General features: G+C 51.2%; 1 protein-coding gene across 2 annotated transcripts in view; it reads left to right on the top strand.

Moving 5' to 3' along the window:
• Window positions 1-22899, top strand: part of NOS1 (nitric oxide synthase 1) — a 72712-nt gene extending 49813 nt beyond the window's left edge. Inside the window, exons 18-28 of one of the 2 annotated variants that reach the window (XM_040986874.1) lie at window positions 1440-1578; window positions 2013-2091; window positions 9175-9368; window positions 11114-11283; window positions 15586-15796; window positions 16510-16597; window positions 17008-17129; window positions 18303-18451; window positions 19373-19567; window positions 20993-21111; window positions 22866-22899. In XM_040986874.1, the coding sequence (XP_040842808.1) occupies window positions 1440-1578; window positions 2013-2091; window positions 9175-9368; window positions 11114-11283; window positions 15586-15796; window positions 16510-16597; window positions 17008-17129; window positions 18303-18451; window positions 19373-19567; window positions 20993-21111; window positions 22866-22881 (1482 nt within the window). In that variant the 3' untranslated portion in view covers window positions 22882-22899. The remainder of the gene's footprint in view (window positions 1-1439; window positions 1579-2012; window positions 2092-9174; window positions 9369-11113; window positions 11284-15585; window positions 15797-16509; window positions 16598-17007; window positions 17130-18302; window positions 18452-19372; window positions 19568-20992; window positions 21112-22865) is intronic. The other variant, XM_040986873.1, reaches the window with a different exon arrangement.
• Window positions 22900-24326: the final 1427 nt, after the last annotated feature.

Consider the following 24326-nt stretch of genomic DNA (forward strand, 5'->3'; position numbering starts at 1 on the left):
GACCACATGAATTTCAACTCAAACTTGTTTAGATGAAGTACAGTGAATAGTGTAATCAAAAAGGCGGCATACCCACACAGTGAAATACTTTTGGGCCATGTGAAGCTATGAAGCCCCAATACATGCATGGTGCATCATGGATAAACCAGGAACTTGCCATGTAATGTGGGAGAAGCCAGTCATAGCAATCCACATATCAGAGCTAAAGCATCATCCAACCTGTTTGCTTTTTTAAAGACCCAACCTTCCATTTGGTTGGTATCTCTACATTATTTTCATTTATTTGTTTATGTATTTTTTGTCATTCTCTGCACTGCCACTTATACTTTCTTACTTTTGGATGTATTTGTTGTTGTTAACACAGGCATTTAGCAACCCCTAGCAACTTAGACTTCCCTGTGAATGGAATCAGGCAGTATGAGTCGTTTGTGACCAGTGTTTTGCACTTAGCACCATGTGTCAGGTTTTATCCTTGCTGTAGCACATAGAACTTCATCTTCTTATGATCAAATCGTTCTCTATTGTGTGGCTACACCTTGTTTTGCTTCTCCTTCCTTCTACTGATGAGCATTTGGCTTATTTTCAAATGCATATGAGGCCAATCTTGATCACAGCTACCTTTGAGGAAGTTTTTAATTATCTGTGGTTTCTAATCTCAAAAAAAATTAATTCTGAGCAAGACCATTAAAGTTGGAGAAATAATGAGCTTAACAAAAAGAAAAAAAAACAGGAAACAAAAATATAGTGCATATAATGCAGGTGTCCAGACATTCAGCATGCTCTGCCTTTGCATAATTTTTTAATTTTTGGAGGAAGATGGGTTCGCAGTCCTAAGGTGTTTACTTGATCCTTTAACATTGAGGCTTTACCAGTGTTGATTTAAGGAATAAAGGACATAGTAAGTATGATTATCTCTTACGTGAAGGTTAAAACCTAAACTCAATGGTAAGTGTGATGTGTCCAACACAACCAAGGCATTCAGAAATATAACAGGTGGATGTGTACGTGTATGGATGGATGATAGAGGGGAAGAAACAAGTGAGGGACAGAAGGGGGATGGGTGGGTGGGTGGAAGGGATGAAGGGATGAAGGATGGAGAGAAGGATGTGTGAATAAAAGGATGAATGAATGGAAGAGTGGTGAAGGGAGGGATGGCTAGAAAGAAGGGTAGATTGAGGGATGAGTGCAGAGAGGGATGGATTAATGGAGAGAAGGATGGGCACATGAAGAGATAGATGAGTACTTGGAGATGTGGATAAAGAGAGGATGGAAGGAAGAGTGGGTAGAGAGTTGGGTGGATGGAGGGATGTCCATGTGGATGGAAGGGAGGAAGGGTGGAGAGAGAGATGGGTGGGGAGGTACCTGCCATGACTTGGAGATGTAGGGAAGAAGACCTTCTTGGCTGAAAGGGATCACAGAGGGACCTGTGTATGCCACAGGCAGCTTGTGATGTGTTCTGCGTGGGCGATGACGTTAATATCGAGAAGGCAAACAATTCCCTGATCAGCAATGACCGCAGCTGGAAGAGGAACAAGTTCCGCCTCACTTACGTGGCTGAAGCCCCCGGGCTTACACAAGGTACCTCCCTGCACCTTGCTTGGAAGGGCAATCAATAACACGGGAAGGAAGAGAACAGGAGGGCGATTCTACCAGGTGCTCAGAGAAAACGGCCTTCGCGGTTTTGGCCTCCCTTGACCGCAGTCCTCCCCAGTGAATCTGCTAGTACCTCTGCTCAGGAGAACAGGGCCTGAAAGTTTTCATATCCATCCAAATGGTGTGTTCTCCTGAACCAACGTCTTCTCCATTTAGCTCAGCCAAAAAAAAAAAATCTGTGCTCTGCCTTAGCAACATCCATTGCATCCACCCCAACCAGTGCCTGCATGGCTCCTTCTCTTAGGACTTCCATTCCGTTGAGTCTAGAGGGTAGTTAGAAAGTCCACAAAAGCCTGGGGAGTTTTTATCAACAGCTCCTCAACCTACTTCTGGAACCCTGCCGTTTTTCTCCTCCACAGGCCTTTCCAATGTCCACAAAAAGCGAGTCTCTGCTGCGCGACTCCTCAGCCGCCAAAACCTGCAGAGTCCTAACTCCAGGTAAGAGCTCCTAGCACGATGCAGCGGCGCTGCCCACCTGTGCTGCCAGGCCCAGACGACAGGCTTCCAGGAACAGAAACCTCTCTGTGCTCTTTGCAGCATCTGCTGATCTTGTTCTTCCTTTGTTAAGCTCCAGCCTGCAGCTTGTAAAAAGGAAAGGGGGAGTGTAGGAGTCTTTCCTGCATTGCTTTTCTATTTGTTTGAAAAGCAGAAAGAGATAAAAGAAAGAAACTACCATAAAGTAGTTCACTCCCCCAAAACAGGTCCTGAGCCAGGAGCCAAGAACTCCATGCAGGTCTCCCACATGGGTGGCCATTGCCCACTACCACCCAGGGTCTGCATTGGCAGGGAGCTAGAGTTAGGAGTCAGGAGCCCAAGCCAGGAATCAAACCCAGGCACACACCATGGCATAGAGGTGTCTTAACAACTAGACACCTGGTCTACTTGTTTTCTTTGTCATCAACTTTTCATGGACCCCACCATTGTTGAGTCCACTTTGACAATGGATTGTGCCCTTGTAGAGTTGCTGCATGTTCTCTGTACCCTGTTGTCTTAGCTAGCCATTCAATATCCAGGCATTTCCTTATTCCACATTGTTTTTCTATGGAGTGCTGCAAAATAGCTGCCTGGATTCTGTTTAAGTTTTGCGGGGAAGATGGTAGGCTCATTATCTCACACAACACCCACTCTGTGTTTCGAAGTTGTAAGTGTTAGAAACCATCTTCATAATGAGGACTGGCATGGTGGTATAATACATCAAGCCTCTGCTTCCAGTGCAAGCATCCCATCTGGGCAACAGTTCAGGTCCTGCTGCTCCACTTCCAGTCCAGTTCCCAACTAATACCCAGTGGAGGATGGTCCAAGTCCTTGGGTTGCTGCACCCTTGTGGGAAGAAGAAGCTCCTGGTTCCCAGCTTTAGACTGTTGTGCCATTTGGGGAGTGAACCAGCAGATGGGAGATCTCTCTGTCTGCTTTCTCTATAATTCTTACTTTCAAGTCAAGTAATTAATCTTAAAAGGAATCATCTCCATAGGCCATAAAGCCTAACATGGAATCTGCATAGCAGAACCAAACACCTTTGTGTCTGTGATGCCTATCTCCTCGCACCTACTGCCCTATTGTCATCTCTGGTGCTTCCAAAGCAACTTCATGTTTCCCAGATGAGAAAAATAACAAAGGAGATTGACCAGCCACTCCTGTATCCCCAGCATCTTCTAATCAACCCTTCCCAGCTGTCCGTTGTAACAAAGGGACACACACACATAGAGTCCTGCTGGCGCTGGTCACACAGCACGGCAGAGGCTGTGTGATTGTCGCCACATGCACAAGGCTATTATTACCCATCCCCAGGCCCCTGGAGACCACGGCTGCTGGCCTGACAGCCGAGTGCTCCCACGTGACACCTGTGTCCTTGCAGCCAGTCTAGGCTTCTTGTCTTCTCTCGGTGATCAAACCCAACCCGCCCAGCCTGCTACTCACAGAAGCCACGCTCATGGTGCTAATGAAGGTCTCAGCACGGATCCCTGTTGAATGAAATCTTTTTCACTTTGAAGATCTTTTGCAATTGTGATTCTCTGCCTGGCAGCGGGCAAAGGAGCAGGCACTAGCTGTGTGGTCTCAGACGAGTCACATGGGCACTCGGAGCCTGCTTCTCCTTATCTGTGAGATAGGAATGATGGCCGTAAAGATTGTTAACATTTATCAAGAGCTTTCCACATCTCAAGCACTGCATCCAGTTCTTCTGCGGTGCCCTTCCTAATCCCAAATAGTCCAGTCGTCCACGTCTTCGATAGGATAAGGAATACATATGCAAATGACTTGTCTAAGGCCACATTGACCCGATTCCCTGCCTCTAGAGTTAGAGTGGCATGTGCCCACATGAGTGGTCCCCAAGGCATTGCAAAGGCAGATGTGAGCTCCAGAGGTGAGCAACATAACCCAGGCAGCACAGCACAGGGTCTGGTGATAACTCCACCATGACTTCTTAGCCTCTGCAAATGTAGCGTGCATGCATGCTGTGGTCTTCCAACCTCTGACACAAGCCATCCACAAGGTAGAGAGACCACCAGGGTCTCTCCTAGGTCCTTGAACTTTCAAGAAACAGACTAGGAAATCAAGCCCTTTGAAAAATTATCTAAATGCAGTAGCATTATGGCTCCTGATATAAAAAGGAGTTCTGGATTTGAAATATGTACCCTAGTTTCCACGAAAAAGTAGGACAGTAGTAGCACTGGAAGGGAAGAAACTAAGAATCAAAAGGAAAATTTTTTTTCAGTGATTGTGAAAGACCAAGGGAAAATTATAGCTCCGTGAGCTATAGGACAGAAACAGCAAGAAAAACCTGGAGGTGTTTTGAGGATTAGTTGAAGCAAAACCCCCAGACCTACCCCCATCTACCTGCAGAAAGAGCTGCTGGATCCTGACAGGGGGTCCAGAAAGGACTGGCAGGAGAGAATGCCAACATTAGGGATTCAGCAGGTAGGCCAGACTGAACCTAGGTGCCGGGCTTCTAAATGCATCTCTCTCTCTCTCTCTCTCTCTCTCTCTCTCTCTCTCACACACACACACACACACACACACACACACACACACACACAGTAAAGTATAATCGGATGGAAAAGCATGCTTCTTCTGTTTCCTCTGCCAAGGCTGACATCAGGCTGTTTGGCCCAAGAAGCTGTTAGCAGGATGTCATGGTGCATCCCCCTCCCACCCGCCCCCACCCTCCAGGCCCCCTTAAGTGCCAGCCAAGAGCTTAGGAGGAAGTAAACAGCCCTTTGAGGGTGTTTCTTGCACATCTAAAAAGGAAAGTGACCGCAGCCACCCTCCTGCCTGGAAATTTGTGTTCTAATGCACAAATGACAATTAGCAACCAGCGCAGACGAGACCCTGTAAGACAGCCTGCAGAGGGGTGGGTGTGGAGGAGCAGGCCTAGATGTCAGGAAGGGGAAGGAAAGTGCGGGCAGGAGGCGAAGCCTTCGGGGAGAGTGGGCTTGAGCGAGCAAAAAGAGAACCGAGAATGAGAGGCAAAAAGCCACGGTGGCAGTGAAGGTGCAGATGTGGGCGGAGGTGCTTGGGAAAGTAGCAGACGCGACAGTGTGAGGCGCTTAGCAGCTAGAACTCTCGTTTTATGTAATTTATTTATTTGAGAGGCAGAAAGACAAGAGAGAGACAGCTCAGCCATTGGTTCATTCCCCTAAAACCTCTCCGTGGCCTGGAATGCCATCCAGACCTCTCACGTGAGTGGCAGGGACAAACCAACTGGGCCAACTCTGCTGCCTCCCGCTGTCTGCAATTAACAGGGAGCTGGAGTCAGGAGCTGGAGCCTAGTACTGCAGCGTGCGTCTCAGGGGTCTTAACATGCTAGACTGGAGAGCATGCTTCGTGCTCATCACCTCTGGGCTAAAACTGCTTCCCTCCAGCCTTGCCCATCTGCACAGAGAACCCACAGCTGGCTTCAGCCCAGCCCTCTTGTGTTGCCCCGTCCTCTTCTCCCCTCCTCATCCCTGCTCCTCTCTTCCCTTCTCCTTTCCTCCCCTCTGGCTGTACAGGGAATATCTCAGGGATGCTCTCAGCCCGGTCAGCCACCTGCATCTTTTTTTTTCATTAGTTATTAAAAATTTATTTTATTGGAAAGTCAGATGTACAGAGAGAAGGAGAGACAGAGAGGAAGATATTCCATCCGCTGATCAGCTAGTTCACTCCTCAAGTGGCCGCAATGGCCAGAGCTGAGCTGATCCAAAGTCAGGAGCCTCTTCCAGGTCCCCCACATGGGTGCAGGGTCCCAAGGTTTGGGGCCATCCTCAGCTGCTTTCCCAGGTCACAAGCAGGGAACTGGATGGGAAGCAGGGATGCCAGGATTCGAACCGGTACCCACATGACATCCCAGCTCGTACAAGGTGAGGACTTTGGCTACTAGGCTATTGCAATGAGCCCCCAACTGTTGACTTGGAGTCTACATCTTGACTCTTCTGCTGCTGCCCTAAGCAAAGCCAGTAGCTGCCTCACTTGAATCCTGGTGTCTCGGTTCTTATCCAAGAACCACTTTCCAAGCAACAGGAAGAGAAATTCCCTAGAAAGAGAAAGTGAAGCATGTTGCTGCCTAGGTTCATAGCTGCCTAAGGAAGCCTTCCAACTCCTCATGGGGACAGGTCCTGCCCAGGTGCTTGGGATCCGGCCCCTGGCACTCCCCCCACAGCCCAGCCTTCTCCTTCCTCCAACACACTACCCCCCTTATCCCACCACAGGATCTTGGCACATGCCAATCTCCCTTCCCAAAACACCCTGCCCCCAGATCTTTACACATCTACCCCATCTCACTGGTGAAGGCTCTGCTGGAATAAGCCAAATCACCAGGGAGGTTCCCTGATCCCAACCGGAGCCCACCCACCCATGCACATCACCAACTCACCCCAAATCTTTGGCTGTGGCTTTCCCACCTCTCTCTCGTCAGCGCCCCCAAACAGAACCTGAAGTTCACTGTGCACTCTCTGGAATGACTGAGCTTGTGAGCTCACATGGTTTGCACAGGCAAGGTTCGCTCTTTCCATTAAGGAGCGGGTTGCAGTTGGTTTTTCTGTTGAATGCTGGGTGTTCGCAGATGGTTCTTACACCTGCAAACCTGACCCTGAACCGCTGTCAAATGCATGTGCATGTGCGAGGCCGTGTATAAATCGATGTGATAATTCTCTGTGTGCTACCAGGTACACCATACATGCAGAACATTCTTCATGAGACAGGCCCCAGTGGCCCCTGCTGTCCTTATGCTTGCTTTGGTCCCTCCCCTTTGCTTCCCACTGGGTCTGTGTGCGTCCCAGGCTCGTAAAGGCAGCGGATGGAGGGGGGGCAGACATTTGAAGCACCTAATATGCCTGCATTTCCATATTGGAATGCCTGGTTTACGTCCTAACTCTGTTCTCCACTCCAGCTTCCTACCGGTGTGCCGCCTGAGCTGGGGGATGATGGAGTGGGGGGCGGGAATGCAGTAGGTGATGGCTTGAGTGGTCTGATCCCTCTGGGGAGTAAATCAGTAGCTAGGAACCTGATACATGGCAATGGGTCTCCGGGCCAGTGCTGCCCCCTGGTGGCTGGGTATCTCAGCTACGCGTTCTGCAGCAGCTGGCAAGGTAGGTGCCCTAGGGTCTGAGCTTCCCAGCAGGGGAAAATCTGCAAAGTCCCCTGGGGTCAGCTCTTCCTGCTCCATCTCCCTACACCCGCTCCTTATCCGCCCGGCCACCTTCTGAGGACGTGGGCCACCTCAGCAAGTCCTGGTCCTCGGCATTTCTATTTTGCTGGGAGAAAGCAGGACTGGGATGCAGGCCTTGGCAAGGCTCGCTCTGGAAGCGCACTAGAGGTTCCCAAGTGAGAGGCGCCACAGCGTCCCCTGCCAGCTGCTCCCTATCTGAGGTCAGCGTGGGCGCCAGCCCCTGACACCACCTTTCAGAGCTGCTGCCCTCAAGTCCCCACCATAATAGGGACAGGGTGCCTGGCTTCAAGAAAATGCGTAAGTGGAAAGTTCCCACTTGCAATTCCAGCATCCCAAAAAGGTGGTTTGAGTCCCCACTGTTCTGATTCCAGTCCAGCTCCCTGCTTAGTGCACCTGGGAGGGCAGCAGAAGACAGCCCAAGCATTTGGGCCCCTGGCTCCTGGCTTTACCCTGATACAGCCCTGGCTGCTGAGTCCATTTGGAGGGTGAATCAGCTAATGTGAGGCTTGCTCTCTCTGTGTCTCTCCCTCTCTTTCTCTGTAACTCTGCACTTCAAATAAATATGTCTTTTTTAAAAATTAAAATCACCTCCTTACCAGCCCCTAAAATAATAATATGCCAGCTCAACTATTTTAAAGAGTGGCAGCTATTTGTAGCACAAAGGGGCTCTTGGTTTTGCCAAAAGCTCTTTTAGATAGCGCATCCCATTGGTCTATTTACGGTTGATTGATATCCCTTGGAGAATGCAGAAACTTCCAGTTGAATAGCGAGCGTTTCTGTCAACTGTAAGCCAACTGGCAATGGCAAGGAAGCCAAGCTGGAACACAGGCGTGACTTAGGACGCAGAGGCCTTGGCTCACCCGAGGGCCTGCGGTGCTGGCCGAAGAGTGGTACATCTGTATGAAAACCAGAAGGAACCAGAGGTGTTTATTCTTGAAGCTAGTGAGCTTGAAACAAACATCAATGCTGAGGATGTGCCCTGGCAGACCTCAAAGAGGTTTTTGTTTTTATTTATTTATTTTTTTTGTCTTTGTGCCTTAGCTCTCTCAGTGTCGTTGTATTGGTAAATTTGTGCATCGAAGCAAACAACCTTTAAAAAAACATTTATTTTCTTTTTGGGCCCAACATCATGGCTTGATTGGCTAATCTCCAGTCCCCCACTCCCACCCCGCCTTCAAGCACCAGAATCCTGTATGGCTGCCGGATTGTGTCCTAGCTGTTCCATTTCCCATCCAACTCCCTGCTTGTGACCTGGGAGAGCAGTAGAAGATGGCCCAAAGGGTTCTTGGGACCCTGAACCCACAAGGGAGACCCAGAAGAAGCTCCTGGCTTCAGATTGACTCCTGTCCAGCCGTTGCAGCCACTTGGGGAGTGAACCAGCAGATGGAAGATCTTTCTGTTTCCTCTGTGCAGAGCTGCCTTTGCAATTAAAAACACACAGAGAGCACACAGACTGCAGGGAGAAGTTAACCACACTGCAGGGCAGCCGGGGGAAGTGTCACGGGGCAAAGCAGGGTGGGCAGGATCAGAACCCTGGGCCAAAGCAGTGTCTAGAGTACTGACAGGGAAGCAGCCAGAGTTTAACCAGAAACAGGAAAAAAGTTCTGAAGAGTGCCAACTGCCAGACTACAAAAGAAGGAGGGTGGGCAGCTGTGCCCCGTGCTACTCTGACGGTTTCGGGGAGCCTGGGGATCCCCACTGGGCTTGCAAAGCCATGGTGTGTTGAGTCCCGCACAGGGTGGAAAGGTCTGAAAGGCATGGGAGAAGGAGGCTGTGGCTGGCAGGGTCCAGGGACAGAACGCGGTATAGCAGGGGTGTGGCGGTCTATCAGGTGGGGGTGGCCCCCCATCCTCAGGCTGTCCTGGTGCTTCCTACAGCCGAGCCACTATCTTTGTGCGCCTACACACCAACGGGAACCAGGAGCTGCAGTACCAACCTGGGGACCACCTCGGGGTCTTCCCAGGCAACCATGAAGACCTCGTGAATGCCCTGATCGAACGGCTGGAAGACGCGCCCCCCGCCAACCAGATGGTCAAAGTGGAACTGCTGGAGGAGCGTAGCACCGCTCTAGGTAACACACACACACACACACACACACACACACCCTGGGGCCTTTTCTGTCACCAGGGCATCCTTCTCCCCACCCTCCCTTGGCCACAAGAGGAAGACCGTCCCTTACTTGTGGCTCAACAGCCTTGGCCCAGCTATATGAGCACACGCCCAGGGTGCCAAGACACTGGTGGCCAGGCAACAGGGGCTTCTCTCTCCCGCTGAGCCCAACATTGGCCACTTTGCTTTCTGCCCCTTAGAGACAGATACAGGACCCCTCCCACTACCACCACTGCCACTACCACCATCAAGGACATAACAGCTGAAACCTGGCCCCACGTCCTCTTAGGATCAGATCATGGGCACGGCCAACCAGGGAAGGAGCCCATTCTTTCACCGTGTTAGGTAGAGTTGCAAGCTGTTGTTGTAACCATTCTCACACTCACCCGGAAGTGTTGTCAAAGGTGAATGAAATCTTGGGGCTTCGTCCCAGCACGTGCAGGTGAAGCCCAGGGGACCTAGTCTTAAAAAGCCCCTTCCGTGGCAGTCCATGGTACCATGACTGTGACCTTTACAGTGAAACCCAAGTGTAACATCAGGGCGGAGTGTAAGGTCGCGGTGTCCCTAGATACTTGGGAAAGCGCCTGTAAAAACAGGCTTAGACGCACTTGTGATGCGTTGACTGAAACAGGGCATGGTGTCCCATATTGAAGGGCCCGGATTTGAGCCCACATCTTCTGTTCCCAGCTTCCTGTTCATGTATACCCTGGAAGCAGGCAGCAGGTGGTTCAAGTACCTGGGGCCCAGTTTGCGTTCTAGGCTTCTAGTTTCTGCCTGGCCCAGTTCCAGCGATAGCTGGCATTTGAGGAGTAAATTAACAGGTGGAAGATAGCTCTCGCTCTCTCTCCTTCTCTCTCTCTCTCCCTTTCTCCCTCCTCTCTCTCCCTCTCTCTTGCCACATTTTCAAATATAATCAATATCCATTCATAACTTTTAAAAGGATAAACTCACATTGATGCCAAAAAATGACAGAAATGCATGCACACTTTATTCATGACACTCACTCCCCATGAACATTTCCAAGAGCCCTTGTATAGTTACAGCCGTACTGAAAAGCCTCCAGGAAGGCACCCTGGGGAGAGAAACGGTGAGCAAATCCAACCCAGCCGACTCCTCCTCTGTGTCAGAGCAGAGGTTTGGGTCCTGGCTTGCATCCCTGCTGCGGGAGCACCTTAGTGGGAGAGAAAAGGGAACATGCTGGGTGGAAACTACAAGTAGGAGGTAGAGTCAGGTCTGACACCAGATGGCCTGACTTCACTCCTGGGGTCTGTGCGGCCAGGGTGAAGTCCCTGACCTCTTGTGCATCCCAGAGATACCGGGAGCCCTCACTCCCTGGGCCCAACATGAGGACCCCAGAAGTCAATAATATCCAGTGCCGAGGGAATGCAGAAAGTGCTAGCTGGGTGTTGGCTATGATGCTATTACTTTTGAAGGAGAACCCCAGGCAGAGCCCAGCAGGGCCGATAGGGCTGGCTGCCCTACGATACCAGGGCAGGCTGTCCTTGCACTTTTCTTCTCCTTGTGTTCATCTTGACATTTTCAGACAATCTTCCCAGATTGATCTGGAGCTTGCTTCTGACACCCAGGAGATTCCCATGCCGTACCCTGAGTGATCAGTATGGCAGGTGGAGAACTGTTTGGCTTTGGGGCCCCCACCCCTGTCCCCTGGCTCAAACCCTAATTCTCAGCCCCATTGTCTGCCCACAGGCGTCATCAGTAACTGGAAGGATGAACCCCGCCTGCCCCCATGCACCATCTTCCAGGCCTTCAAGTACTACCTGGACATCACCACGCCACCCACGCCCCTGCAGCTACAGCAGTTCGCCTCCCTGGCAACCAACGAGAAAGAGAAACAGCGGCTGTTGGTCCTCAGCAAGGTGGGTCCCTGGGCTTTGTACCATCACCTCTGTCTGCGCCCTTCCCACCACCCCAAGTCTCCAGGCAGTAGTCATGCTGTATCTGATACTCTTGAGCAGTAAGTGCCATTCTCTCATTGGCATGTGGTCCCCTTCTTCGCGGTCTGTTTTAGTTCACGTTCACCATTCCCCTTCTCCCTTTGTTTGCTGTGGCTGAGGCCTGGCAGAACAGAGTGGCCTCCTTGCAGGTCAATGTTGCCCAACCACATTGGAGATTGCTATTCTAGCTTTCTGCCTTCCCTTGGGACCCTAAGCTTCCGTAAGATCCCTCTCACCCCATGCTTGGATGAGACATCTGCACAGTGCCTTGATTTTAAAGTAAGCTTTCTCCAGCACGGAAGAACAGCAGGTAGGACTGACTGCTAAATATGAGAGGACATGTCATGGTCAGACGAGCCAGATCACTGTTGCCTTGGCTTAGAAATCACAGACTCAGATACAAGAGTCTACAAACCTTCTTCATCCAGCCTCCGGCCCAGGGAGCAGGTATCTGGCCCAATGCTTATGTTACCTCTGGAGGGACCCATATCACCAAATCAAAGTACCTGGGTTTAAGGCACCTGACTCAGCGAATGCATACTCCAGTGGGCAACAGGTAATGGCTCAAGCACTTGGGTCCCTGCCCTATGTGTAGCAGATCTGGACTGAGTTTCAAGCTCCTGGCTTCGGCCTGACCCATCCTTGACTGCAGAAGGCATCTGACACTTCTTTCTATCTGCCTCTCTCTCTCTCTCTCTTTCTCTCTCTCTCTCTGTCTCTCTTTCTCTCTCTGCTTTTCAGAGCAGTTGAATAATTTTTAAAGAATAGGACCCCACCCAGAAAAACCACTACAGCCCCTCCCAGGATAGGAGGGGGGTCTCCTCCCATGAACAAGTGCCCAGCAGAGAATGGTCTAGCTTTCCGCTGCAGTCCAAGAATCTGGCTTGAAGGGTGGGGCCACACAGAAGAGGCTAATTAGCAAGGAAACATCATTTAGAAATACAGACATCAACACCAGAAAAAAGCACCACAAGTTACAAGCGATCACCCTGGGGAGTTGAAAGCAGATGGTGCAAGGATAAGAGGAGGCTGTGGCTTTCATCATCGTAAAAGCAATGATTGTTACTTAACTTTGCAGAGAATATACAAAAGTACTGGTTTCAAACTTTTTAATTAATGGAAGGCGAACCTAAGACAAGGGTAATTTAAAAAGTTGATGGAAAGTGGAATTACAAAGTAAGTTTACTTTGATGCAAAAAAAAAAATTGAAAGTCTTGCATTTTCTGTGAGCTTTTTAATGAACCCCCCCTCCTAGGCATGGATTTCAAAATATTTTGCACCAAAATAATCGTATCTGTTCATTCTGTTTTTCCACAAGCTTTTTGAACTACACTTTATATGAGCAATCAGAGATTGCACTATTTATACAGGATGATTTAAAGTACAATTAAGATATAAACAAGTATATTAGTCCATTTCTTTAAAAAAAAAAAAGTTTCCACGGGATATTTTTTTGATTGACTGATTTGAAAGGCAGGGTGACAGAAAGGGGGAGCAGGAGATGAAAGAGAAGTCTTGCATCCATTGATTCACTCCTTAGATGGTCGCAATAGCCAGGGTTGGGCCAGGCCAAGGTCAGAAGTCTGTGACTCCACCACATCTCCCATGTGGGTGGACACCAGGACTTCACACGTCATATTCTGTTTTCTCAGGTGGATTAGCAAGCAGGTGGATTGGAAGCAGAACAGCCAGGACTCCAATCAGCAGGTTGATAAGGGATACTGGCATGGCAAGAAGTGGCTTAACATGCTGCACAATGCCAGCCCTAAATGGGATTCTCATTAAAGGAAATAGGGAAGAAGTCAAATAATACTGGGAAAACCACTGGACCTCAGAACAGCTGTTACCCCACGTGAAAGGGAAAGAAGGTTGGGTGGCAATGTGGTATAAGGAAGGGCCAGCAAGGTCCCTGGGGGATCTGAGAGCCAATGTCAAGGCTTGCAGGAGTAGACTTAATGTCCCTCCTAAACTTGTTCACTGGCTGGAAGCTACGTGTGGGAAGCCAGACATGGCGTCTGCACAGGTGATGGGTGTCAGTCCCCAGTAGCTGTCCATTTCAGGTCAGTGTTCAAAGAGCCATCCATCAGGTACTTGGTCCATTGTGCTTGTGTTACAGGAGATTGGGGAGACACATGGTCAAGGACACTGCGTGCTCTCAACCCATCAGATCCCATTACACCTGGAAAGACTTACACTGAGCGATAGGCACATGTCTTACAGTAACTCTGATATAAACTCCACGCTGTTGAACTCGTCACAGAATTGACACCTTAATAGTCTGATAAGGCAGGGGTGGTATGTGAGTCTGTCTTCTGTGACTATAACAAACTTCCTTGGGAGATTTTAAAAAGCAAAGAGATTTATTTAACTTCCAGTTCGGGATGGTGAAAGCTCAATATCGGGGGTCCGTTTGGCTTCAGCACAATGTGGCAGATGCATCATGGTGGGAGAGGAAACCAGACAGCCACCTGGCACAGGCCAGTCTTGCTATTCCTACCAAATACCCTCTCTCTCGAGAACAACTAGAGTCCCTTCCAAGGGGGATGTTCCCAGTGACCCTTGAGGCTCTGTCTCTGGAAGATTCCTCCACGTCACAACAAGGCCCCACTGAGGACCCTGCTTCCAACATGTGAAACTTTGGGTAACACCCAACCATGGGACCTGCAGAAAAGCTTTGCCACCCTTGTGCTTCGTGTTGACGTTACCTCTGGTCTCAGAAATTGAGCTACTTATGCCAGCAGCTGGAGTCTTTCTGTCCAGGGCACCTTCTGAGAAATAACTGGAGCCCCAGCCAGCTGCCCAGTTCTCTAGCACAGTGGGCTTGGCTGTCGGCCTCCACACATCACCACACTGCCCCACCAAGGCTGGCATGTCCCACCTTGAACAGGACGCATGCTCTGCCACCATGTATTGCATGCCTTGACAACTTACAAATCACAGGTCCGCACTCTGTGCTGGCTGCCACCTGCTGTGGCTCCACCCAGCAAGTCCTGGCTCCCTCCCACAATGCATCTCTCTTGAGCCTTAAGAGAGTATAAAAGTTAATCACACAGATTCTGAGAACATCCCTGTGGCACAGCACGTTAAACTACAGCTTGTGACATTGGCATCCCATATGAGAGTACCTGGTTCAAGTCCCAGCTCTTTCGCTTCTAATCCAACTCCCTGTTAACGTGCCTGCAAAGGCCGTAGAAGATGACCAAATGCTTCGGCTCCTGGCACTCACATGGGAGGCCTAGATGGAAACCTTGGCTGCTGGCTTCTTTGCAGCTGTCTGGGGAGTAAAACACCCAATGGAAGATCTATATCTATGTATCTATTTCTGCCCTCCAAATAAATCAATAAATATTCTGGGACCAGACTTCCTGGAATGGGGATCAGCAGTTTTCCTGTAAAGAATCAGGGAGGAACCATGTCAGGGCTGACTCCCCTCTGCTGTCTCAGCCTGGGCTAGTCCACAGTAGTACATGGAACACACAGGTGAGCCAGCGTGTGCGGCCATGCTCCAATCACACTTTACTTACACACACTGAAATTTGAATTTTATGCCATACTCTTGTGCCATTGCATGGTATGATGATTTTTTCCAATCATTTAAAAATATAAGACCAATTCATCCATTGTGAGCCATTTGGAAGCAATAATGAGCCTGAATTAGCTACTGGGCTGAAGTTTTTTAACCCCTGACTTTGGTTTAAAACCCAGCATCTCCGCCTGGGAGACCTAGGTCCTCAATGTCCCCATCTGTAAAATGGGGATAGCAGGAATTATTTTAGTGATCTGAATGTTGTGCCTCACTCCAAAAAAAAGTGCTGGTGACGGGATGAAAAGGGGGCCCAGAGTCTGAGTCACCGGAGGCCTTGACCTTGAACTTGCCAGATTCCAGAACTGTGAGCAACAAATCTCATCTATGGCGTGTGCTCAGCTTCAGCAGAGTACACATCCCGTGAGGTTCTTCTGAGAATTAAAACCTGGCCCAGGATAATTTTTACTTTAGTTTTATGGTACATTTCCATTGGGTCTGAGATTTTCCTCTCCCCCAATTCCCACCCCCTGATTGATTTTCTCCATATTATTACAATAGTATAGTCATTCATAAGGAGCCAGGACAACTCTTACAAAGGGGTTCACCATGTGTCATTTCGCCTGGCCTCCTCCCTGGGCCTCATCAGGAACCCCACAAGCCGGGTCTGTGCCCATCTCTGTTTCTTCTTGCCGGCACAGGGTCTGCAGGAATACGAGGAGTGGAAATGGGGCAAGAACCCCACCATCGTGGAGGTGCTGGAGGAATTCCCATCTATCCAGATGCCGGCCACCTTGCTCCTGACCCAGCTGTCCCTTCTGCAGCCTCGCTACTACTCCATCAGCTCCTCCCCAGACATGTACCCGGACGAGGTGCACCTCACGGTAGCCATCGTGTCCTACCACACCCGAGGTGGGCAGAGGCACTGGGAGAACCTTCCAGTCTGTATTTGTCCAGCGGGGGGTGGGAGAAGGCACACTGGAGATCTCTGGAGAGGATGACCCCACATCCCTAGCCAGAGACTCACTGCCAAAACAAGGGAAAGGAGATGAACAGTGGAGCTGGCAAAATGTCCCCTGGGGCAGTGCCAACTCTGGGCAGAGTTGGGAAGGAGGCGAGATGTGCATTTGCCAGCCTCTACTGTTCCCGACCTCTGCCACTGGCTCCACTGCCTCCTACATACCAGGCAAGAGCTAGAACAAGCCAACCATTCCCTGGGGAGCTCCCTGCCTCTTCACAGCCATGTGGGCAGCAGGTTCCACAGCCTGAGCCTGGCTCCCAAATGCCACCCCTATAAAGCAATCACAATGCACGAGCTCTGAGGCCACGATTATAGTATTCCAGCACAGGCAACCTTGACCGAGGCTGTCTTGTTGCAAGTAAAAACAGGACTTGGACCTCACCCACCAGTACCCCCACAGATACTTGTCTAACCACAAGCCCATCCCCAGCTCTGCCTCAGAGGGCCAATTCTAAGTCAAGAGTGCCAAGGTAGTACCCTGGCATTGGCTGTGAGCTCTCTGCATCAGAGGGAGTGGGGGGGGGGGCGGCCCATAAGGGGAAGCGGGAAATGAAGGGTGTAGGGAAGGAGGGAAGTAGCCAGGCCACCTTGTATCATCTGATAGATGGAGAAGGACCAATTCATCATGGTGTGTGCTCCTCTTGGCTCAACCGGATCCCTGCTGATGAAGTGGTTCCCTGCTTTGTGAGAGGGTGAGTGGCCAAGGAAAGGAGAGTTTCCCAAATCTACCCAGTGTAGGGGGGGATGGGTAATCAAAGATCTGATTTCAGAAGATGCTCTTGGCACAGGGTGCTGCCTGACATTCCATGTAGCTTGGGGGTAGCGCTTTGACACATGTCTAGTCCCACATGCAAGTGGTGCTAATGGACAGCATCCAAGCCCCCTGGGACTCAGCTCATCAGGAAGGGGAGAATGGAGCAACAGATAGATCCCCAGGGACCTCCTGTTTCTGGAATGTTCCCACAGTGTGTGGGGCTCCGATTGGCCTTTATTACAGGGTGGTGGGTCTTAGAGTTTGGCTATACAAGAGAGCCATGTGGTCTATCCAAGACCCGGCTGTGCTTCCTCCCATTTGAGCTCAGTAACATCTCTCATTCCACAGTGCACCCAGCTTCCACCTGCCCAGAAATCCCCAAGTCCCCTGCATCCTAGTGGGCCCGGGTACCGGCATTGCGCCATTCCGCAGCTTCTGGCAGCAGCGGCAGTTTGACATCCAACACAAAGGTGAGTGGCGTTTCAGGAGCCTCTTGACCCCTTCCCCCTGGATCTTGGCTGCCCCAGTAGTGACAGAGCCATTCCTTCATTGTGGCACTGCCAGGGAGGGGTGGCACAATGGAGACAAGAAAAGGTGCTGGCATCAGCCACAGGTGGAATTCTGAGGCTGGGACAAACTTTCTCCCTAGTCCATAGGAAATGGATGTTTCTCTGATGGCCCTGAAGGCTCTTGTTCAAAAGTAAGCCTTAAACGGTGGGTGTTTTGGGAGAAGTAGGGAGAGAGGAAGTCACAGTGGCAGCATGTAACAAGTAAGCATCTATTGAGCATCAAATCAGTGCCTGGCACTCTTATACATGCTGAGAGCATAGCAATGAACCAGACAGAAAAATCATCAAAAGGAACAAGGAAGCCTCCCCCCTGTGATCATGGCTGTCGCAGAGTAAGCACATTAATAGAGTGCACATTAGCTGCCCAGCTTGGTTTTCCCTGAGCACTGCTAGATAGGGAGGGGGTGCATGTTGTCTCTGCTAGGACCTCATCTATAAACTACAGATGGAAAATGTTTGGGGGCAAAGTTCCATCCAGGTTGCAGGTGCTCAAGCTTATCCTGGTCATTAGACCCTGGGCAATACAATGTAACAATGTTCGTGGTAAGTCATTCCAAGAGGAAGTGGAGCATGCCAGGGGGTAGCCACCAGTTAGAGGCAGATACTGAGGAAGCTGAGAAGTCACTGACTCTGGTCGCTTCAGGGGTTCTGGGAATCAGTGCCACGTGAGCACTGCGACGCAGCTCTTTCTATGTTGCACATGGGGACACGGAGACTTAGAAAGTTTAGCGAGTTGCTCATTGCTGTGTAGAGCTGGCACCTGGTGTTTGGGCTGTCTGTACCACCCAGTGGTAGAATCTGCTAAGTAGTGACAGAGGTGGGAGGCGGAGGGATGACCGAGTGCCAAGGAGGGAAGTCTGCCTTACTTGCCACAGTTTCATGTGTATGTGTGCACGTTCACGTGCGTGTGCACGCGGAGACCTACCTACCCCCGTGTTTATGAGCCTCCATCCACCTGGCACACGCACCTGCCAGCATCCCTCCCCTGCAATCTCAAACACACACATTCACCCTACCACACCCCCAAGCAGGTGTCAACACCATGAGTAACAATGAGGTCTTCTTGGTCTCCAGGAATGAACCCCTGTCCCATGGTCCTAGTGTTTGGGTGCCGGCAGTCCAAGATAGATCACATTTACAGGGAGGAGACCCTCCAGGCCAAAAACAAGGGTGTCTTCAGAGAACTGTACACGGCCTACTCCCGGGAGCCCGACAAGCCAAAGGTAACCCCCGCACCCCCCGGGCGTACACTCACGTGCGTACACACAAGTGTGTGCTCACACTGGCACACGTCCCTCTGTGCCAAGAGAGGGAAAATTTCCAGATGTTCGCCAGCCAGTGTTGTAGGATCCTACTGATGGGCAGTGACCAGCGTAGGCAACTACAGAACAGAGAGAGAGAGAGGCAGTTCCCTGCTTACCCAGGGCTGGGGAGAAACCAGGATAGGAAGTAGCTGCTGATGGGGACACACCTGGTGAACGTACTTAATGCCACTGACCACTCACTTTAAGGTGGGCACCAAGATAGTGAAGCCTATAGGCGATGGCCCCCAGATGCCCCCTGGAGGTGATGCCAGGAAGTGCCCAACACAGAGGCGCTCCATTGTCCAAAAGGGGTGCTACCCCCTCACACCCCCTCCACTGCTTTCCCAGCCCCTCACCCCCATGCCCCACCACCACCTCCCTAAATAGTCTTTTGTACATTTTTAGGCGTTTTATTGGTTTGAAAGGCAAAGAGACACAGAGACCCAGAGAGAATTCCCAACATCTGGACTACCACCCCAAATGCCAGAGCCAGGGAAGAACAAAGCCAGGAACCTAGAACTCAATCCAGACCTCCCCAGTTGAGGGTAGGGACCCAAGCCGTCACCTCCGGCTGCCTGCTTGGGTGCTCAGTTAGCAGGAAGCTGAGGTCGGGAGCAAAACAGGGACTCAAACCCAGGCACTCTGTTTTGGGGTGGCACCTCCCAAGGGGTGTCTTAACTGCTACAAACAAGCTCTGCTGTGCCTCCTCACCAACTATCCAACCTGCCCAAGAGCCCCTGAGTAGATCATCCCTCCTAGGAAGAGCAGAGGCCCGACAGGAGCTGTGGACCAGTGTGGGACAGGCCTCACCCCTTCTCATACCTCCTCCCCTCCCTGCAGAAGTACGTGCAGGACATCCTGCAGGAGCAGTTGGCAGAGCCCGTGTACCGGGCCCTGAAGGAGCAGGGAGGCCACATCTACGTCTGCGGGGACGTGACCATGGCCGCCGACGTGCTCAAGGCTGTGCAGCGCATCATGACACAACAGGGGAAGCTCTCGGCCGAGGACGCCGGCGTGTTCGTCAGCAGGCTGAAGGTGAGCAGCAGGTCTCCTGTCCCCTGCCTCCTCTTCCTCCTCATTCCGCCTGTCTAGAAAAGCAGGGACGCTGTGGTGAAGTCCCTGCTCCCATGTCTGCTGTTGAACCTGGAGGGAAGATATGGTCATAAGGGATCCCAGACACGGGAGAATGGCATTTAGGTGCAAGGAATGAATTGTGAGGGGCTTGGTATGTGAGAATTAACAAGTCAGTGGATCCAAAAACCATCCTAACCCAACTTTTCCCACTCCTTGAACCACGCTGCAGTACTGCCCTGTGCAGCTGGGCAGGCTGAGCACTGCACTGCACACACACACACACACACACACACACACACACACACACAGCCTGTCCAAAAAGGGACAAGTGGGTTCTAAAAGCCGCACCTACTGATGTGGAGCTGTGTCCACCCTAAGGGAAGGGCCTTCTAGCTTGTCCAAGGCAGCGTGAAGGCTAGTGGAAGTCATAATGCAAGACCTACTGGCCCAAGTACAAAAATGCAGGAGGTCCCCATCTTCCACAGAGCTCCGAGGGGCACCCCACCTTTCTCTCCCAAGTGAGCAATAAGAAGCATTTGTGTGGAGACAGCCCTTGCTATCAATCTGATGTTAATCTCCATTTGATAAATAATCATCATCATCACCACCATTTGATAAATACTATACAAAACAATCATGGTAATTTTGTGGTTTAAAAAAAAAAAGGCTCTGAGCACAGCGGCCACGTGGTCCCTGGTCACTCAGTTTCTCTGGTGAGAATATTGTAGGTTACCTCTCTGGGTGTCCCGGTACTTGGCAGAGTAGAACTGCCTGACCACCCCACCCCAATTGATGTGAACCCTCTCTGCAAGTGGGTGACTTTGCCCTGAAGCTGCAGGACCAAGGACACTGGCGTCATGCTAGGTGTGTCCTTATGCCTTGCCTGGTGGCCAGAGCGGGTTTCCCTGTGTTAGGTCCCCGGTCACTGCCCTTGGAGAACTTCCTGGACCCTTCCTCCCCTGTCACCCATCCCATTACCCTGACCATTCATCCAAGGCTCCTCCGGGGGAGATTTCTCTTTCTTCCCCCTGCTTCTGCTGGGTTGTAATATCACACTGAGCCTCCCCTGGCCAGGATCTGAACTTGCAGGAGCCCATGGGAGCACAATGGAGCTTGCACTGGACCTGGTGACTACTTCTGAGCAGCAGCTCTGGTTCCAGAGGGGGACGAGGTGTCCTTGACCCACCCAGAGACACAGGCGCTACACCCTGGGGGACACAGTTTTGCTGGGGCAGCCACTCAGAGCCCCAGAGCGTGCCCAGACACTAGCTTCAACCTGGTTCTCTTCTTCAGGCGTATTTCCTCCCAGAGTCCCTGCCCTGTCTGTCCTCCCACATCTTTTCCTGGCATTTGAGGGCATTTTTCCTTGCTGTCCCTGATCCCCAGGATGACAACCGGTACCATGAGGACATTTTTGGAGTCACCCTGCGCACGTATGAAGTGACCAACCGCCTTAGATCCGAGTCCATCGCCTTCAACGAGGAGAGCAAAAAAGACACGGATGAGTAAGTCAATGCTAGCGCCACTGCCACTAGGGGGAGCAACTGCGGTCCTCCGGTCCTGGGCCCTGGACAGGGATGCCTGAGGTCTCACAGCCCAGCAGCACAGATGCCATCCAGTTACATACTAGAAATGCAGGTGCACAGGCCTCCCCCAACATCTGATTCTGAAGCTCAGAAGTTAGGGTGCAATGGGTTGTATGTTCCATGGGCCCCCAGAACACTCTGGGGTCCCCCAGAATCAACCAGTGGCTCTTAGCTGCCGTTGCCTTCCCAGCACCAGCAGTGCCTTCCTCTGCTGAGTCACCCAGGGCTTGCTCAAGGATACAATGACAAGGGTTTTGTTCGTGTCACTCAACGCCTGGGAATTGCTGGGACCAGCCTGGGCACCACAGTTCTGGGATGGATTCCATCTCTGACTGACACAGCGGCTAGAGTGGTCCTCTCCCTGCCTTCCAGGGTCCTTCTCCCAACCCCCTGCCCCAGAACACCTGTAAACCACCCCCGCCCCGCCTCCCATATGCCCCTGATCTTGCACTGAGTAGGAACTCGGCCATCACTTTTTCAGTTGCACATACTCATTTAAAAAAAAATTATTAGAGTTTGTATTTACTGATTACTTATTTGAAAGACAGAGTTCTTATCCCCTGGTTCACTTCCCAAATGCCAGATAAAATCAGACACCCAGAATTCCAGCTGGGTCTTCCACATATGTCGCAGGGACCCAAGTCCTGGAACCATCATCTGCTACCACTCAAGGTGTTGCCTCCACAGGAAGCTTGGTTAGAAGCAGAGAAGCTGAAGTTGAACCAGGCCTTCTGGATATGGGCTGCTGGCTTCCATGTGCCATATTACCCCCTGCATTGAGCATCTGCCCCTACATTCTTAAACAGCAATGCTATTGAAGTCATCGAAAATGAACCTGTGCATCTTGTAGGCTCACACAGTTGCCCCTTAATGGCACCACGTCCTTGGTTTACCAAAGCCCCTTGAAATGTCTCTCTTCCTGGCTGTACTAGTCAGCAGGCATGTATGCCTTCCTTTCTTTCTTCACTCTTTTAAGACAAGCCCTGCTGTGAGAGTACTTCAAAAAGTTCTTCCAGAATCGGTTGAAAACATAGCTTCCTTTGATACAAATTTTTTTTGGCGGGGAGGGAGTGCGGACGAGTGGCGCCAAAGCGGTCCTCCAGTTCCTTGGAAGGTGGGTGATTGGTTTAAGACCTCACGTGGGATGCCTGCCTCCCATGTCTCTGGCGTGAGTCCCAACTTCACTTCCCATCTAGCTTCCTACTGTTACGCATTCTGGGAGGCACATTCTGGGAAGGGTAAAGTGATTGAATTGCACCTCCATAGGAGACACATAGGCTCCTGACTGTCCTGGCCCAGGTCCTGGCTATTGCAAGCATTTGAGGAGTGAATGTGTTCAGGTTGGTGGGGAGGTGAGAGTCTCATCCAGTCTGTGTTTTGACCTGCGTCTCAAATAATGAAAACACATTAAAAAAAAAAGTTAAGGGTATGAAAAGCACATATGATGAGAAAGCTGCACAGATTTAGTATATTTTTTTTTTCTTCAAAATAAGCTGTTCTTTGAACTCCGTTTTCCTAGAATTCTTTGAAGTCCCCCAGGGTCTTTCCAAGACACAAGGGCCACGAGAGAGACCGGGACCCCCAAGCCTGGCAGTGGTTTTCTGGGGTTCCTGGTGGAACTCAGGCAGAAGCATTGTTTAGGCCCTAATTGCATCCCATGTCTTCCCCTGCAGGGTTTTCAGCTCCTAACAGGATGCTCCTGCCCAGAGGCTCGGTGGTGGGGCCGCTGCCCCTCTTGCTCCAGCGGGGTGGCTGCAGGCTGTGCACGTGCGAACCCACACAGCTGACCCTGCCTCGGGCCCCCTGGGGCCCGCGCTCTGCCTCTCGTCCAGTCACCATCCCCTGGTGTCCTCCTCCGGGTTTTCGCCCTTCGGCAGTTTCTTCGGCCTTCCCGGATTGTCTCTTTCCCATCTGCCTGCTGCGTTGCGATGCCTTTGTAATCTGCAGTGGCTGTGACACAGCTGTTCCCCCTCCTCGTGACCAGGGCGGCTTGCAGGTGCATGAAACCACAGGGACATCACCGCCGCCACCCCATCCCACTGGGTGACTCTGGAATAGCTACAGGCCCCTTGGCTGCCCCAGTACCCCGCCTCCTCCTTTCCAGTGATGACCTTTGGGTGGTGCGTGGTGTGCGTGTGAGAACCTGGGGCTCTGTCTCACCTGGGCAGGTGCGTTAATCTGAGTCTCCTGACATCACAGCTCAACCCCTGGTTCCAGGAAAAGATGCCCCTGTCCTGGGCGATTCTTCCTGTGTGCCTATGTGAGGGTTGTGCCAGTCTCTCTGAAGTGTTTAGAAACCCTCTGATTGTCCTGTTGCAGGGAGATGAGAGTGACAAAGGCGATTAGCTTCCAAGGACAGGACATGTCACAGAATTGGGTGCATTGAGGTTCTGATGCCAACGGGTGATGCCCTTACTGGAACATGAGCCCATCAGTGGTCTGGGCCAAACACTCCCCACCCCGCCCTCCAGGCTCTCCAGGTATAGCCAGATTCAAGGACTCCTCTCCCCAGACAATCCCATCCCAGAAAGAATGTTGCTGAAAATACAACTCTGCCACCAGGATACTTGGCGCGAGTCACTTGTCCTGGGTTTCCCGAGTTGTTTTCTGGAGGTCCCTGAACTCTAAAGTTCTGTGTCCTCGAGCTGTACCAAGGAAGGCTCTAATGGTTACATCTGCTGCTCCACCCGTGGGCACAGAATCATGGAAGCTGCCACATGCCATCTTGTATAGGAGCCGCAACTTACGGATGGGAAGCGCCCTAGGCTCTCAGTTTCTAAATTGAGTATTTTCACCTCTTGATTGACTTTTAACAGGTGACTAACCTTGACTCATAAATCAGCTTTTGATGGAATTGGTTGGGGCATAGGGGGAGGGCGCAACAGGGATGAGGGCCATGACAACTTCACCCTGGAAGCTTACCTTCTCCTTGCTGATGAGACAAGGTCTCCTTCCACACATAATGCTGAGAAGCTCAATGCCAGGCAGTGCCCAGAAGTAGCCAGGAAATGCCCAGGGTGCCCAGTCTCCAGGGCTCAGCCCTGGGTCCCCTTGCATGGAAGGGAAGAACCCATCAGTTCTGTCCTTTGGGGTTTTGCTTCGTTCTAAGGAAAAGGTGCACTTGCTTTGTTACA

The sequence above is a fragment of the Ochotona curzoniae genome, unplaced genomic scaffold (genome assembly GCF_017591425.1).
Source record: "Ochotona curzoniae isolate NIBS_2020 unplaced genomic scaffold, NIBS_Ocur_1.0 contig_46, whole genome shotgun sequence".
NCBI lineage: Eukaryota > Metazoa > Chordata > Mammalia > Lagomorpha > Ochotonidae > Ochotona > Ochotona curzoniae.